Source organism: Sciurus carolinensis, chromosome 2, assembly GCF_902686445.1.
Source record: "Sciurus carolinensis chromosome 2, mSciCar1.2, whole genome shotgun sequence".
Lineage (NCBI taxonomy): Eukaryota > Metazoa > Chordata > Mammalia > Rodentia > Sciuridae > Sciurus > Sciurus carolinensis.
Window position 1 is genome coordinate 92,367,464 of NC_062214.1, and position 15,425 is coordinate 92,382,888.

At 41.6% G+C, this 15,425-nt stretch overlaps 1 protein-coding gene across 1 annotated transcript; it reads left to right on the forward strand.

Moving 5' to 3' along the window:
- The first annotated feature begins 8,551 nt into the window (after positions 1 to 8,551).
- Positions 8,552 to 10,027, forward strand: LOC124977882 (C2 calcium-dependent domain-containing protein 4A-like). Its single transcript, XM_047541793.1, has 2 exons — positions 8,552 to 8,630; positions 8,834 to 10,027. Exon 2 carries the CDS (start codon positions 8,860 to 8,862, stop codon positions 9,943 to 9,945), a length of 1,086 nt encoding a protein of 361 aa, XP_047397749.1. The 5' UTR covers positions 8,552 to 8,630; positions 8,834 to 8,859; the 3' UTR covers positions 9,946 to 10,027.
- The last annotated feature ends 5,398 nt before the right edge of the window (positions 10,028 to 15,425 follow it).

Below are 15,425 nucleotides of genomic sequence, written 5' to 3' on the forward strand. Positions count from 1 at the left end.
AATATTATAAATATATATTTTTATTCATTTAATACTTGTGAGGATTCTGGTTTTATGTATTCCCATCCCGGTTATTGCAAATGATAAAAATGAGGCATCTCATGAGAGCTTGCATTATTTCCCCAGAAACACAGTTATTATTAAACTTCCATTTTGTATAATAAAAGACATAAAATGATAAAACTGGAAGCATCTGGGGAATAGCTTAACATTTAGTACCTCTGTTACAATTTCTGTGAATCAAAGTTGTAATGCTTATCTGTTGTGAGACCATACGGATGGACTGGGACAGAGAATATAATTTCAAAGGAATTCAAACTTACAGCTTTGGTGTAACTTGGAAGTGATGCACTGAGAAGTTTTATGAAACACAGAGAAGATAGCTCCCCTCCTCAAGGAGCAAGTTTCATAATCTTGTGTTTTGTTTTGTTTTGTTTTTGCCACTGCTCTCTGTATGGCACCCATACCCAGTACCTGTATACCCGTATGTTGGACCACACACAATTCATTTTCCCATAAAACTTCTGGAAATTTTACATGATTTTATAGTCCCAGAGAATATAGTTTGAGAAGCATGGTACTAAGTAGTTAATAACCGATTATAGCTCAATGTGAGAACTCTCTTAGTAACACTGTGCTCTAGGAGGAATTTCTGAAACCTGGGAGACAAGGAGGTAATTTAGAGGTTGGTTTCCAGGCAGCAATCACCTTATTAGTTGTATCTAACAAAAAGTTATTACTGACAAGCACTTTGGAATTAGTCTCACTGTATTGTTAATTGACAGTAACACCCCACTGATTGCTAAGATGAAATAAGATTTAGTTAGCATTCTCTGAAAGTCTGTGTATGTTACCTGATGTTAATTATCTTGAATCACGGTGATCCTAAAATATGGATGGAAATATTTGCAACCTTAAAGATTTTCCTTAAGAGAAAACCAGATCTTCTTAACTGAAAACATTTCCTCTGTAGTTAAGTTCTTACATTTTTGAAGTGTTTATTTTAACTGCGTATTTCACCAAGGGGAGTAGCCCCCATTAGTAGTAGCCAACTACTATTCTGTGTTATTCACTCTTGTGATATATGAAATTTTCTACAAGAATGAAAGTGAACAAAGTAGGTTTACACCCACTCCCATAAATAAATGACTCTCTCATACACATAGATGCTGTGAGCTGAATGGCAGTTAATTCAGAAAATTAATGGGGATTTAGAAAAGACAGATTCCTAGAGATGGAAAACAGAGACCAGGTGAGACATTACTTTCTGATGGGAGTAATGCCACAGAGCTAGCTCAGCACGTTTATTATACAGCTTTTAACACCAAAAGGGTTTTTTGTGAGGAAGTTTCTTCAAAGTATTCAGGATGAAGGATGAAGTTCTGGGCAGCCCAATTGTAATTATCAGCTTACAGTCATAAGTCTTTACCCCTGGCAGCTGGTGTCTGAACTCAGGGTCAAGAATGATAGTGCCCCACCATGCACAGAACCTCCTTTGAGCAGGGCATCACCATAGCAACTGGGCAGTCTCAACTCTCACTTTTGCACATGGGAGTTCCCAGCACAGGAGCACTCCTGTCAACGGACAGTCAGAGCCCGTGATTCAAATCACCGCTCCCAGCATTAGACTTATTAAAAAAGGAAGTTGCAAAACAAGATACGCAATCTATTAATTATGTGAAGGATAAAAGCATACAAGACCAAATAACGTATTATGTAGGAATACACACACAGTTTGGACTTAAATATAAGCAAGAGAATTAAAAGTCCCAAACTCAGAATGTAGTTAACTCTGGAAGGGTGAAATGAAGCAGGGGAATGTGAGAGAGGAGCATAATATATGTATCTGCAACTGCACAAGATATACTCTTTTTAAATGGCTGGTGGGTGAATGAGTTTAATATTTCTTATATTGCTTGCATACAACTGCATGCATAAAATACAAAAGCCTGACTTCAAAAAGAGTCTTGCTATCGGTTTAGCACATATATCAACATTTTGGTAACATTGAGGAGTAGGAAGATAGAATACTAATAAGTTGGGTGCTGTTCTCAGTCCTAGAATGAAATATTAAAACACATAATTGGCCAACAAGGATCAAGAAGTTGATTGGGGATCAAACAAAACAATTTACGATTAAACAGCAACATGATAAATATATAAGTAATTTTACTTTAGGCTTACATATTCATCGCATTGAATAAAAGTTACATCTATTACTTGGATTAAGATAGAAGCAACATAATCTTTTATAAGATAAATGTGTCCATAAGTTTGAAATATTAACAATTTCTTTGACTTGAGATTTAAGCAACAGTGACCAGAGCACCTGTAATGAATTAAGGGAATAATAGTTAAGAGATATCACATAGGAAAAAAATCTATTCACTTACATAGATTGAGCAACTTAAAAATTTGCACTAAGTTTAAGAACTTATACTAGTTTACTTACAAAACTTATAGTTGTATCTTTTAAGCAGCAATAGGGAAAATTTGTATTATCAAAGGAAAGTATATTTAAATGGGTAAACTATTAAATGTTTTTATGCTCATTGCACTCATCTGAGTGGGGATGACTGATGGTCTTTGGCCTCAGTTTACCCAAATGCTGATTTAAAAGACTTGATACATAAACCTATGCATGGAAAAGCAGGGCAAAGTAAGACATTTGATCACTTACTGTATGCACAGGGTTCTCTGATGGAGATGAAAATCGAATTTCCCCTCCCCAAGGATTCCAATAAAACAAATAAGCAACTGGCACGGAGTATGCAAAATTCAGCAGCAGTAGAGTGTGACACTGTGGGAGTCCAGAGAAAATCAGGTCAGTGGTTCAGTTCCTGGGAGGAGTGAAGAGGAGATGGGAGATGGAGCAGGGAGGCTGATGACAGTGGCTCCCAGAAGCAACCACTAGACACCTAAATTGAACCTGTGGAGAGGGAATATGTCACCTAGAGAAAGTGGACAAAGTCTGAAGCAGAGTTTTCAAGGTGGATAAAAGAAGGCAGTGATACATGCATGTTTGCCTACAACTTCAAGTTACTTCTCATCTCTGATGACAATTTGAGTACAAGCTGCTCTGGCTGAGAAACAAATGTTCCAGTATATTTTATAAACACTCTGGATCATAACCAACCGAAAGGACTGTTTGGGGAAAAGAACATAATACTGACAGCCAAGACCAGCGTTTGAATAAAGGCTCAGCCAAGTATATGTTGAACGACAACACCAAGTTCCAATTTCTTTAGCTATAAAGTATTAGGTTGCCATGATTGTCATGAGGATTAAAAAATACAATGTTTGTAAAGTGATTAGGACTTCTGTGTACACTGAACCAACATGAAAGAGACAAACCTCTGACATCAAAGAAGAACATCTAATGAGTTGGAGAATTTTAAAAGGTAACCATGGATTGGTCTAGATATTATCTGAAAAAATTAACAAATAATAGGAAAAATCTTCATAGTCTTCAGGAAAAAATGGATATTGATTTGATCCACCTCAATCTTCATTTGTTAACTTGTTACACATTTAGTTATTATACTATTAAATACTGTGCAATTCTTTGAAGCTTTTTCAATGTGAAGAACTAGTATGCATAAGAGGTCATTTCAAATGTGTTTCATAAGCTGTTTCCAAAAACTGTCCTTTCAAATATAAACGATGTGTTTTAGCAAGAAATTTGGAAGTTTAATGTGGAAAACATAACCCAAACAAATTATTTTAGTATGATTACCAAAATATGGTGAGTCCTATTATGTACCTTGTACCTTTTTATTTATTTTTTGGGATGGGGGGGGATCTTGCTATGTTGTCCAGGTTAGTCTTGAACTCCTGGACTCAAGCGATCCCTTGCCTCGGTCTCCTGAGGAGCTGGAGTTACAGACACACACCACTTTGCCCATAACTTGTATTTTCTATACCCGTTCTCTGATTCTTACAAAATGCAGCTAACACAGACTATTACTCTCGTTTGACAGATAGGATGGGAGCTCAGAGGCTCTAACAAAGTTGGCCAAGGTTACACATACAGAAACTGGGAGATCCAGACTTGTGAACCAAAGGTTGAGGAACTCCAAAATCTACTGCATATCTCTGTGTTCACTCTGAAGGAAGGCTGGAAAAGGGTGGTACAGGACCAAGCCTGGCCAGTTACAGAGGGCTTTCAAGAGGAAGTGACTTTTGAGCACAGTCCCAGGAGGAGGAGCAGGAGTGTTGAAGGCAGGTAAGGGTGGAGGGACATATACTGAAGCATGGAAATGAGGGAACAGAAGAGGATCAACAGCATGTGAAGGCTTACCAAGTTCTTCCACACAAAATTATTTTATCTTAGGCACATTTTCCCCATCTTACAGATGAAAACGAGGTATATTAGTGGTTCAGTGACTTGATCAAAGACACAGAAAGAGCAAATTGCTGAACTAGAACTCAAAGTCAACGCCTTGGATGCCAGACCCTGTGTTCCTCCTGCAGTACTCTGGCAGTTACAAAGCCTCACCCCACATCTCCCATTCTAACCTCATTTCCAATTTTATCATATCTTCCCTACTTTTATTTTTCTTCCATCCCAATGACTTTGTCTACTTATTTTTATTTTTATCTGTGTACATATTTTTGTAGGCTTGCTCAAACTTTCAATGAACTAGAATGTAAATTGATAAAAATTTCAATAGCTGCAAAAAGGAAATAACAGATGAGAAAAATCAGTCACCTCCCTCACACACCACTTCGATGCTGTTTATTCCTTTCCAAGACTGGGCCTTAGGAAATCACATCAGTGTCTAATTATGATATTGAGTCACATAGTTTTTGGTTTTTGCTAGTTTCTTTGAAGGCTACATCAGAAATATGTTTCTGATTTTCTGTCATCTTGATGATTTTTGAGATTGTATTTTATACTGTAAAGGGACAAGGCCATTCCCACATGGGCAAACACAGGTTCTCCCATGGCTTTCAGAGGTTAGTAGACTGTGAATCTTCTGTGGGACTTCTCACCATCCAGACCTTTCCCAGGGAGACTCTTAAACTGTCTCCCTATCTTATCCTTCCCATTCCAGGTCATAGGTGTTGACATAAGCAATCGGTGATCTCATAAAAGGTTGTTTATTCAGTCAATAACACATTTCTTCCATTTTCATCACGTCAGGCTCTAGTGGCTGATAAATTTCCTGGGTCTTTGTTATGTAAGTCACCCTGAATCCTTTTTTGAAACTAAGTATAGTATAAATAAAGAGGATGAATGCACTTCTTGGGAGAACAAGGATTCTGTTTACAAATGGCACAGAACTACTATGTACAACTAGCGCATGATTTCCTGTTATGATAATTTCATGCTTCACAATATTAGGTTTTTATTTAATTAATAAAGTTTCAACTCAAGACCTCAGATCCAGTGGGTCTCTTTTGCCTAGCCACCTAGACAAAAGATGTTTTTTGATGTTTTTTAATTGCTTTGATGGGAGCACTCTAGGAAAGTGCCAGATGACAAAGAGCCAGATGGATCTAGGTTTAAGTCCCAACTCTGCTCTTACTAGATATGGACACTTTGGACAAATTATTTTTTCCTTTACAAGTCTCATTTTTCCTTATCCCTATCTTCTGCATAGAGTTGTTTAGATAAAATATATTAAACATTTAACATGGTTCTACCCAATACATAGAGTAGCCAGTAAACATTAAGATTGAGATAGTTTCTTTGAAATAATTTCAAAGCTTTGAATACAAGATAATAGCAGACTTTGGGTAGTGATTAGGCACAAAACAAAGCAACTGGAGAGATGGGAGTCTCCACTGATGGGTGCTTTTTCACTTTGTCCAAATGTGATTTAAGAATGTTGAAGGATAACTCCTGATTCAATCTGCAGTCATGAGTACAAAGGAATGACCAACTAGAGTGAGTTCCTGGTAAGTAATTTAATCTCCCTTTACCAGACTTTCTCTTCTACAGGATCTCAATCCATGGGAAACTTGTTTCTGGGGAACCCTTTTGACAGAGATTGTTTATTCAGTCCTGCTTGTGTTGCTCTATAGATGCGGACATGCTGGCATCACATTGCCTCACATCTCATGTCCTGCTTTCAGTGGCATTCCCCATGATGGCATGCCTGTTTCTGTCATAACGGCTCCCAGGAGAGGAAAAGTCAATTTCACAGAGCTTTAGTTTGAAATGAGTTGGATATACCCTGGGACATAGAGACATCCTGTGCCTTAGAGAAGACCCCTCATCCACCAATCTGCAGATTGTCCTGATAAGCCAAAGAGAAATCTTCCTATTAGAGTCCTCAGAGATGCCTCTGCCTGAACATTTGCTTTAGGAGGACGGCTGCTCCCTGCCCCAGTGGCTAAATATCAATTGGTACTTGCCCCTCAAAAAAGCATACCCCAAAGGGGAACAATGGTCAATTAAGAAATAAATATTTATTATTAACACAGAGAAAGCATTCACTATCCTTAACTTGAAAGATTTAGAAATATTGGGGCTTATCCCAAAGCAAATACTTAATGATAGACTGGGGTGGTTTAAGAATAAAAATTCTGAATATCAAGTGCTATACACGTCACGGAGTGCTTAACATACCATAGACTCAGTGGTTATATGGAACAGAGTGAATAGAGGGGAAGGTAAGAAAAAGGCAGGCAGGACAGAGGGTAGAAATTAGAAAAAAAAATTAGGACTTAGGATATGTGGACTATGAATCATCACTTGAATGATCCCAGACAAATCTCTTAAACTGAGACTCAGTTTCTCATGTGGAAAAGAGATACAATGTCTGCCTCACTGATTTGTTGTAAGAAAGAACTCAAATAATGTAGTTACAAAGATATGTGGCTGAAAGCACCTGACAATCATAAGACCTGGATTATAGATTGGCATCAAATCAACACAATATAATTCAACAAATATTTACTGACCCTTAACTGTTTGCCTGGGATCATATCCCTGGTGCTGGAATTGGATAAGAGCGAAATAAGAGGCAGCCTTGACCCTTGGATAGGGCAACTGGATTGGAGTCAGACCAGATTCCATATCTTAGGATTTTTATTTATTTTACATACACTCATAACAGGTTCCCTACACTCCACTCTGGTTGCACTGACCCAGTCCTGGCTCACGGGTAACTTAGTTGATTAGGGGATAGAAACCTATAAACCCCAAATTCCAAAGCAGCATGTGGAATGAAACAATAGTGGTACATATTATGCGTATGGAGCGAATCAAGAAGGGCTGATGAACTGCAGCAGGAGAGTTAGGAAAAAGTTCCTGAAGGGGAGGATGTGTGGACTGAATTATGGGTAATAAACAGGAATTCCTATAGAAAGAAAAATCAGAGAAAGGGCATTTTAAATAGCAAAAAATATGACATGCAAGGTCAAATAGGAAATTGCTAATTATGGGTTCTGACATTCAGGAGCTTTCTTTAACCCTCACAAAATTTCCCCAAGTGCCTCTGGGATCTGAGTTTTCTCATCTCAGAAAATGAAGTTAGAGGGTAGAAAGAGGAAACTTAGATTTTCTGTAAATTGCTTTCCTAACTGAATATGTCTATGCCAGAGCAGAAGGAAAAAGAGTTGCTTTGAAAATATCAAGTGTCGTTTCTAGGGCAGGAGACAGAAGCCCCAATTTTTGTGACAATGAAGATGACAGGCAGCACCTGAAGTCATTGAGAAATTTTTACAGATATATGTTCTACTTCACTGAGCCATCCACTGAGCCAGGCCCTAAGCTATTAAGGAGATCACAGTCCAGCAGAGGGAGTCAGATGCTAGATAAGGGTGAGGGACAGTTCCGACTTAAACTCTGGACATTAATGTTTGACTTTATGATGTTGCAAGTGCATGCCCATACGACCATTGTTTTCCACGTTCAATAAGTAGTCAATGAACTACTTCACATCTTACTACAAAATAGGCTTTGCCTCAGATGATTTTGCCCAATCCGAGGCTGATGTAAGTAAGCATTCGGAACATGTGTAAGGAGGCTAGGCTAATGCAATTTTAGCTTAATAAAATTCTCAGTTTCTTATGAGTTTATCCTGGTGTAACCCTATTCTAAGTCGAAGAGCATCTGCATTTGGAAATGGGTACTCATTTGTACGGGGCGAGGGCGAGGAGGCAGAAAAATAGAAGCCTCTAGGATTTATAGGTCAGACGCAGAGTGGGTGACTGGATTTATCTCCTAGCCTAGAAACTTCTTGTTTCTTCATCTTTCTTCACGTTCCCCAAGATGCAGCAAACATTTCCAGCAGCCAATTCTTCCGCAGAACGACAGAGCATCCTCTCTTCACCTGCAGCTCCCCCAACCGACCCCCGCCCCCTCTCTATACCACTTGCTGCAGGTTCCGCGCGAATGTGGGTCCCAGGGCTAACCAGAAGGTGAGTACTCCCGAGACAGCGTCACGGAAGCACCCAGTGAAGGTCTCCAGGCATCGTAGGAAGGGGTGACTGGGAAGGCGGGCTGTCCAGTGTTCAGGGGTTGGGCTCCAGGCAACTGGGCGGGACTCCAGCTACAGTATAAGAGAGGAGCGCCACTGTCCCAGGTGCAGTGTTGGACCTGGCGCCCCAGCCGCGACCGGGGAATCACCGGCTCTGAGCCTGTAATCAGACCCCGAGAGCCTGAAGAAGAGGAAAAGGTCTGATTTCTATTTGTTCGTGTATTTAGTTTCAGTGACTGACAGGCAGGGTGGGTATGAGGGCGTGCGAGAGATTCGGGCTGACCCAGGGTCCTAGGTAAACATGTAGGTACTTTTCGAGGCTGCGGGAAAAGGATCCAGCCTGTCCCGCGTGGTTCCAGCAGCTCCAGGCGCCCAAACTCAGCGGTTTCTCTCTCCCACAGGATCTTGCTCCTTCCAGCCTTTGAGCATGCGGCTCCTCGGAAAACTCCGCTCCTCAGCTCCAGAGCCCGCCTTCTCCAACGTGCTCACGCCAGGCCGCATCCCCGAGTTCTGCATCCCGCCGCGGCTGTCCCTACCGTGCCCGCCAGAATCTCCCCCGGCCGCCGCTCTGCCTCGGCGGTGCGCGGCAGAACCAGACTTGTGGCCCCGCGCGGGCGATGAGGGCGCGGGCCTCACCGACTGGGACCCACGCTCACAGGCGGCGCTCTCGCTGCCTCACCTACCCCGCACGCTCACCGCCTACGGCTTCTGCACGCTGCTCGAGAGCCCGCACACGCGCCGCAAGGAGTCGCTCTTTCTCGGGGATCCCCGCGCCGCCGCGCTCCTGCAACCTCCCGCCGCCAGACCGCGGGTGCACACCTATGGTGGCAACGGAGGTCGAGACGTTCCCCGCCTGCCCCTGCGAACCTCGGACGCAGCTCCTGCCACGGCACCCGACTGTCCCTGTCCGCCCCGGGACGCGCTCTCCCCGAGGCCCTGCGGCCGCCGCCTTCTACGAGCCCCTAACGGGCTGCTGAGCCGCGCGCTGCGGGCTCGGAGGAGTCGCGGCTTGGCTCGCGCCCGCTCAGTCTCCAACCAGGACGACGACGAGGAGCGCGGCTCCGCCTCTCAGCCCCAAACCCCGGCGCCCCCATGCCTGCCCTCATCCCTGGACCCACGGACGAAACTCGTGGAAGCCGAGGGCATGGTGGCACTGGGCCGCCCTGGCTGTGCCTTGCGCCTGGCCGCAGACTACTGTCCCGGCAGCGGGCGCCTCCGCATCCGGCTGCTGCGTGCCGAGGGCCTGGCCGGAGGTACCCTGGCCCTGGCCCTCGGCTGCCGCATCAGTTTGGTCCTGCAGCTGCCAGGCTCCACGAGCAAGCAGCGCAGCTCAGTGCTCCGGCGGAGTCTCAAGGACGCTTTCGACCAGGACTTCTGCTTCGACGGGCTCACGGTAGACCAGGTGCGCCACCTGACTGTGCGCGTCAAGGCGGAGAACAAGGGCCGCGGCCTGGAGCGGGGTCGCTTGCTGGGCCAGGGCGAGCTGCTGTTGGGCTCCCTCCTTCTCCTCTGAGGGCTCCGGGCCCCTCCCTTGGGCGCCTTTGGCCAGCTGAGGACTCTGACAGCCGCTTGGCTCTTGGACACTAACAGCTACTTTGTACTTAATAAATGCTATTTATATATTTTTCTATTTATGATCTTGCCTTGATGTTTTAGTTCCTTGGTTGTTGGTAGAGAAGGAAAGAAGTGACTCTCTCCTCTATTTACAGTACTGAATCCCTACCAGATCATTTTTTACATTCAGAGTAACACAGGGATGACTTAGGACTGAATGAGAAAGAGAAAGGAAGTACACCTATCTGCTTTGTTTGTCTTCCTTTCTGCTTTATGAGAAAGCTAAACGGTTTATCCGTTTCAAACAAACCAATTGTTTATTCAGAATCATGCCCAACGCTGAGATTCATATATAGCTTCATATACAGCTTTAGGTGATACACCTGCAAATCCATCAGAGTGAGATACCCTTTTATTATAAGGACACCTTGTTGGGAGGAAAATTCCTCGCTGAGAAAAAACAAAAAACAAAAAACGTGATTCTTTTGAAAGTGAATTGCCTTTAATTCCAGCAATTTGGGAAGCGGAGGTAGGAGGATCTCAAGTTCAAAGCCTGCCTCAGCAGCTTAGTGGTTCTAAGCAACTAAGACAAAATAAAAAGGGCTGGGGATGTAGCTCAGTGGTTAAGTGCCCTTCAGCTCAGTAAAAAAAAAAAAAAAAAAAAAAAAAAAAAAAAAAAAATTACTAAGGAATAAGAAAACCAAAGAAGTGAAGGATCTTCCAACTGATGGTCATGTGAGGATACTCCTGGCATCTCTCTTCCTTCTTTGGAAGGCACCCTGGGAAATCTTTTCTGCCTCTGCAAACCAATTATTTTTTTGTGGCATATTTCCACCTACCTATGTATCTAAGTTACATAGTAATTAGCTCTGCAATAGGATTTTCCAGATGCATTGAAATGTAAATTCTTAGTTTCTTCAATACTAGTTTCTAAGGCAGGGCTTCTTTTTTAAAAAAAAAAATGGTGAATTATAATTATACATAATTGTGGGATTCATTATGACATTTGTACATGCACTTAACATAATTCCATAAATCTAATTCTTCAGTACCTCCCTTTCCCTCCCCATTTCTATCCCCTGAGCCACTTGCTATGCTGATCTCCTATTATTATTATTTTAATTATTGTACTATAATTTTATATACATGGAATTCATTGTGGTATACACAGGCATAGCATATTTGGTAGATTTTGATCCCCAGTACTTCTACATGCCTTCCCTACCTGCATCCCTCTCTGTCCCTGTCCTCTACTCTATTGGTCTCTATTGGAAACTAGTTAAAACCAGGAGGGTTTACCTTTTGACTACTACCATCCAGGTCATAGTGGAAGGTACAATGATTAGGACCTAGATACAGTTTGGTCTTTTTTCTGCCTCTTAACTGCTGGTCTGAACCAGGGAAAATCAGGTCATCTCCCTGAACCTCATTTTCTTCAGTGACATGGGGGTGATCTCTGCCTCACAGAGTCTGTGAAGAGATGCTTTAGTCACTAAATGCCCCTTGAATGCAGGAGAAATAAATCTAGTTGGAAAGGCTGGAATTGTAGTGCTAAATAGGTACTCAAAAATATCCCACAAAACAAATACCTTCTCTTATTTCTTTCCAATTGTTTCTCCCTGGTTCTGGAGTGGAACTGGCAGAACAGATGGAGGATCTCAAAGAGGACTTAGAGGGGCCAGAAGTGGCAATACAGAGAACTTCAGGATTCTTATGGTAAATTTCCCCACATGCAATGATTTGCACTCATTCTACATCAGAAAGTCCTTTAGCATAGTTGTTACCAAAATCAGATTCTGGGACAAATTTGGACAGATGAAATAAAAATCCTGGATTTTAAATATAATTTCAAGGTAGACAAATTAGCCCTTCAAAATCATCTAGGAACTTTCAAAATTGAGAAAACATCACAGAGATAATTTGTCCAAAGTCATGCAGCTAGTACACATAACTCAGACGAGAACCAAGTTGTTCTGATTTCCACAATGGACCCATCCTTTGTTCTCTTGACAACTAGTGATTTCAGTCACTTCTCTGTGAGATGCATTGTTCTAGGCCTGGAGGATGCAGCCATAAACAAGTAGATGCCCCCAAATTAGTCAAGGTTTATTCTTACAGATTGTAGTAACTATTATGAAAACAATAAACTATTAAGGGATGTGACAGAGTCTAGCTGGATGGAGAAATGGCAGCGGCAGATGCTCTCAGAAACAGAGTGATCAGGGAAGGTTTCTGAGACTTGGAAAAAGAATCATTTGCAAGAGGAACTCAATATATCTAAATAACCCCTTAATGCATCCATATAACCCTCTAATAAGTCATATTTATTTATAGATCCAAACTAGAATGCTTGATGTTCCCCTCCTGCATCTTCTCTCATCTTACTTATTTTCATGAATGGTACCAAATGGTACTGTTATTCTTTCTGTCACTCAAGTGAAGTGGAATCACACTTGGTGAGGTTCTTCACTCCTCTCACATTCCACTGTACTCAGATGTAAGTGTCACTTCTTCACAAAGTCCTCCCCTGACCACTTTTAAAACAGCACCATCCTCATTATCCATCTACCTGTCTTTGCTTTCCGTCATTGTGCTGTCACTACCCAACATCATATTATACAGTTACTCTGTTGTTGCTGTTTGCTCATTTTCTCTTCCCCGAGACTTTGTCCACTTATCCTTGTTCAATCTCCAATGCCTAAAACAGTATCAGCTTTCTATTAGTCACTCAATAAATAATGCGCAAACTGAATGAAGATAGAAAGAGAAGGAATAAACCAAGAAGAGTAGAAGGCCTGGGATCAAGCTTTCAGGCAGTCCAACATTTAGAAATTCATAGAGGGGGAGAGGATAATGTGTGGGAGACAGAAAAGCATCAACCAGCAAGGTAGGGGAAAGACCAAGTGATGTGGCAGCATGGAAGTCAAGATAGAAAGTGTTCCAAGAAGAAAGGAAAGCTAAAACAATTTAAGTCTGACAGGGAGATCAGGAGAAATGAGAACATGCTCATTGACCTTGGCCAGATGAAGGTTAGTAGTGACTTGGACAATAACAGTTCTGTTAGAGTATGGATGTCAGGAAGCAGACAAGAATGAGCTAAAATGTGAATGGAAGAAGAGAAAGTACAGACAGAAAGTTCTGAAAAGGGGAAGAGAGAAAAGGGGCTGTAACTGGGAGAGAATATGGTTTGTTTGGGTTTAATATGAAAGAATCAAAGCATGTTTGGAATATGATACACCAAAGAAAGGTCCAAGAAGATGTGTAGAAGCAATCTTTCAAAAGAAAGCACGAGAGGATCTAGAACATACATAGGGAGCGGCAGTTGTCCAGAACTCACGTGCCATGTTCTGCCATGCACAGCATCGTTCCATCTGGAGGCAGGTCACACTTGGAATCCTAGAGGGTTGGCCTTTCACCATGAGGACTACTCCAAGATTTCTCATCAGGTCCAGGCTGGAGCATGACCAGGACTTACTTCTAAAAGCACTCCCATAAGATTGAGGAAGGACTTTGGGGGCCTATTACTTAGCGCAGTGTGAGGTCAACTTCTGCTGAGGCAGATGCTTCTTCCTGTTAGGAAATGAGCAAGAGTGGATGAGGTAGACTATCAGAAATGCCTGGCTTCTAATATAGGCTCTTGGGGTAATGCTTAATTTCCTTGAACCTTAGTTTTGTCTTTTTTAAATACTGAGCATGAAGATAGGAAGGGCTAAAGGAGATAATTACCCTTAGTCATAACAAGATTCCTAGTAACAGGGATAGGTAGTTTTTTGCCTTCAAATATAATTTGCATGCACATAAGCATGATTTTGCAGAATGGCTAAATTTATGCACATCTGTTATTATAATCTTGTCTGTACAAAGGGCAGTCTACTGGGAACATGTCTGGATGACTGCACTAAATGACATGAACACAAAAAATGACATCTTTCCATTCCACTAGTTGTGCACTTCAGACTCCATCTGCCATGTTCCAGAGTGGAACAACAGCTTGGTGAATTCGTGCTTTCAAAATCCAACCATCAGCTTGAGGAGTTTTTCATCATTTGTGAATATCAAAGCCTTGATACCATATCCTCATGTGACCAGACACTACTATGTATCCTAACAGGGGAAATCCACATTTTTTTTTTTTTTTTTCTGTGCTGGGGATCGAACCCAGGGCCTTGTGCTTGCAAGGCAAGCACTCTACTGACTGAGCTATCTCCCCAGCCCAAATCCACATTTTATTTGGGCAAAAAGAATAGGATTTATTTTGCAGATATGAAAGAGTTCTTGATTTTAAAAAGAACCAGTGTCTCCTGCTTCTGTCAGGAGATAGTGCCTCCTTTGTTAGAACCACCTGCACAGTGCTCTGAAACTCTGTCTTCCTCTCCTAGTTGCTAGGCCAGGGTTCCACACCCTTCTCTCACCAGCTCAGACCACATTCTTCACCACAATTGCCTCTTTTGGTTATTATTTTAAAATAATTCTGGTTTACAGAATAGTTGCTAACATTACAAGCACTCATATGCCCTTCACCCAGACTTTCCAACTGTTAATATTTTATCATATTTCCTTTTGTCATTATCATTGTATATCTATAATTTTTTAAAAATGAACTTAAACCATCATTAGATTAATTTCCTAATACTTTGCCTTCATCTAAGCCAGATCTTTCCACATCTACTCATCACCCAGAGCTTTTGATATTGATATCTAAGATTCACTGTGGTTTCTCTGCAGCCCAGCTGCCCCACCTTTATCCTCCTGCATTCCATTACAGTATTCTTTGCCCACTTGGGGAGGACCCATTCACTGAGTCACCAATCATCTGTTTACTGAACCCCAAACACACCTGGGCTATATGAATTTCTCAACATGAGCATAAATTAAACACTGTTAAAAACATAAATACACACAATACAAGGAATTTGTAGAAGTGCTAAAGGAAACGGGAAATCCATGAATGTATATATTTGATGTAAAAAGGTATGAAAGCAAGAAGCAATAAATGGGATGGATTCAAACTAAAAAGTCTTTTCTCAGAAAAGGAAGCAATCAATAATGTGAAAAGAGCCTATGGAGTGGGAGAAAATCTTTTCCACACACACACTTCAGATAGAGCACTAATCTACAAAATTTATAAAGAACTTAAAAAACTTTATGCCAAAAATTCAAATAACCCAATCAATAAATGGGCTAAGGAATTGGGCAGACACTTCATGGAAGAAGATACACGGGCAATCAACAAATATATGAAAACGTGTTCATCATCTCTAGTAACTAGAGAAATGCAAATCAAAACCACCCTAAGATTTCATATCATCCAATTAGAATGGCCATTATCAAGAACACAAGAAATAATAAGTGTTGGCGTGATTGTATGGAAAAAGGCACACTCATACATTGCTGGTGGGTTGTAAATTGGTGCAGCCACTCTGGAAAGCAGTATGGAGA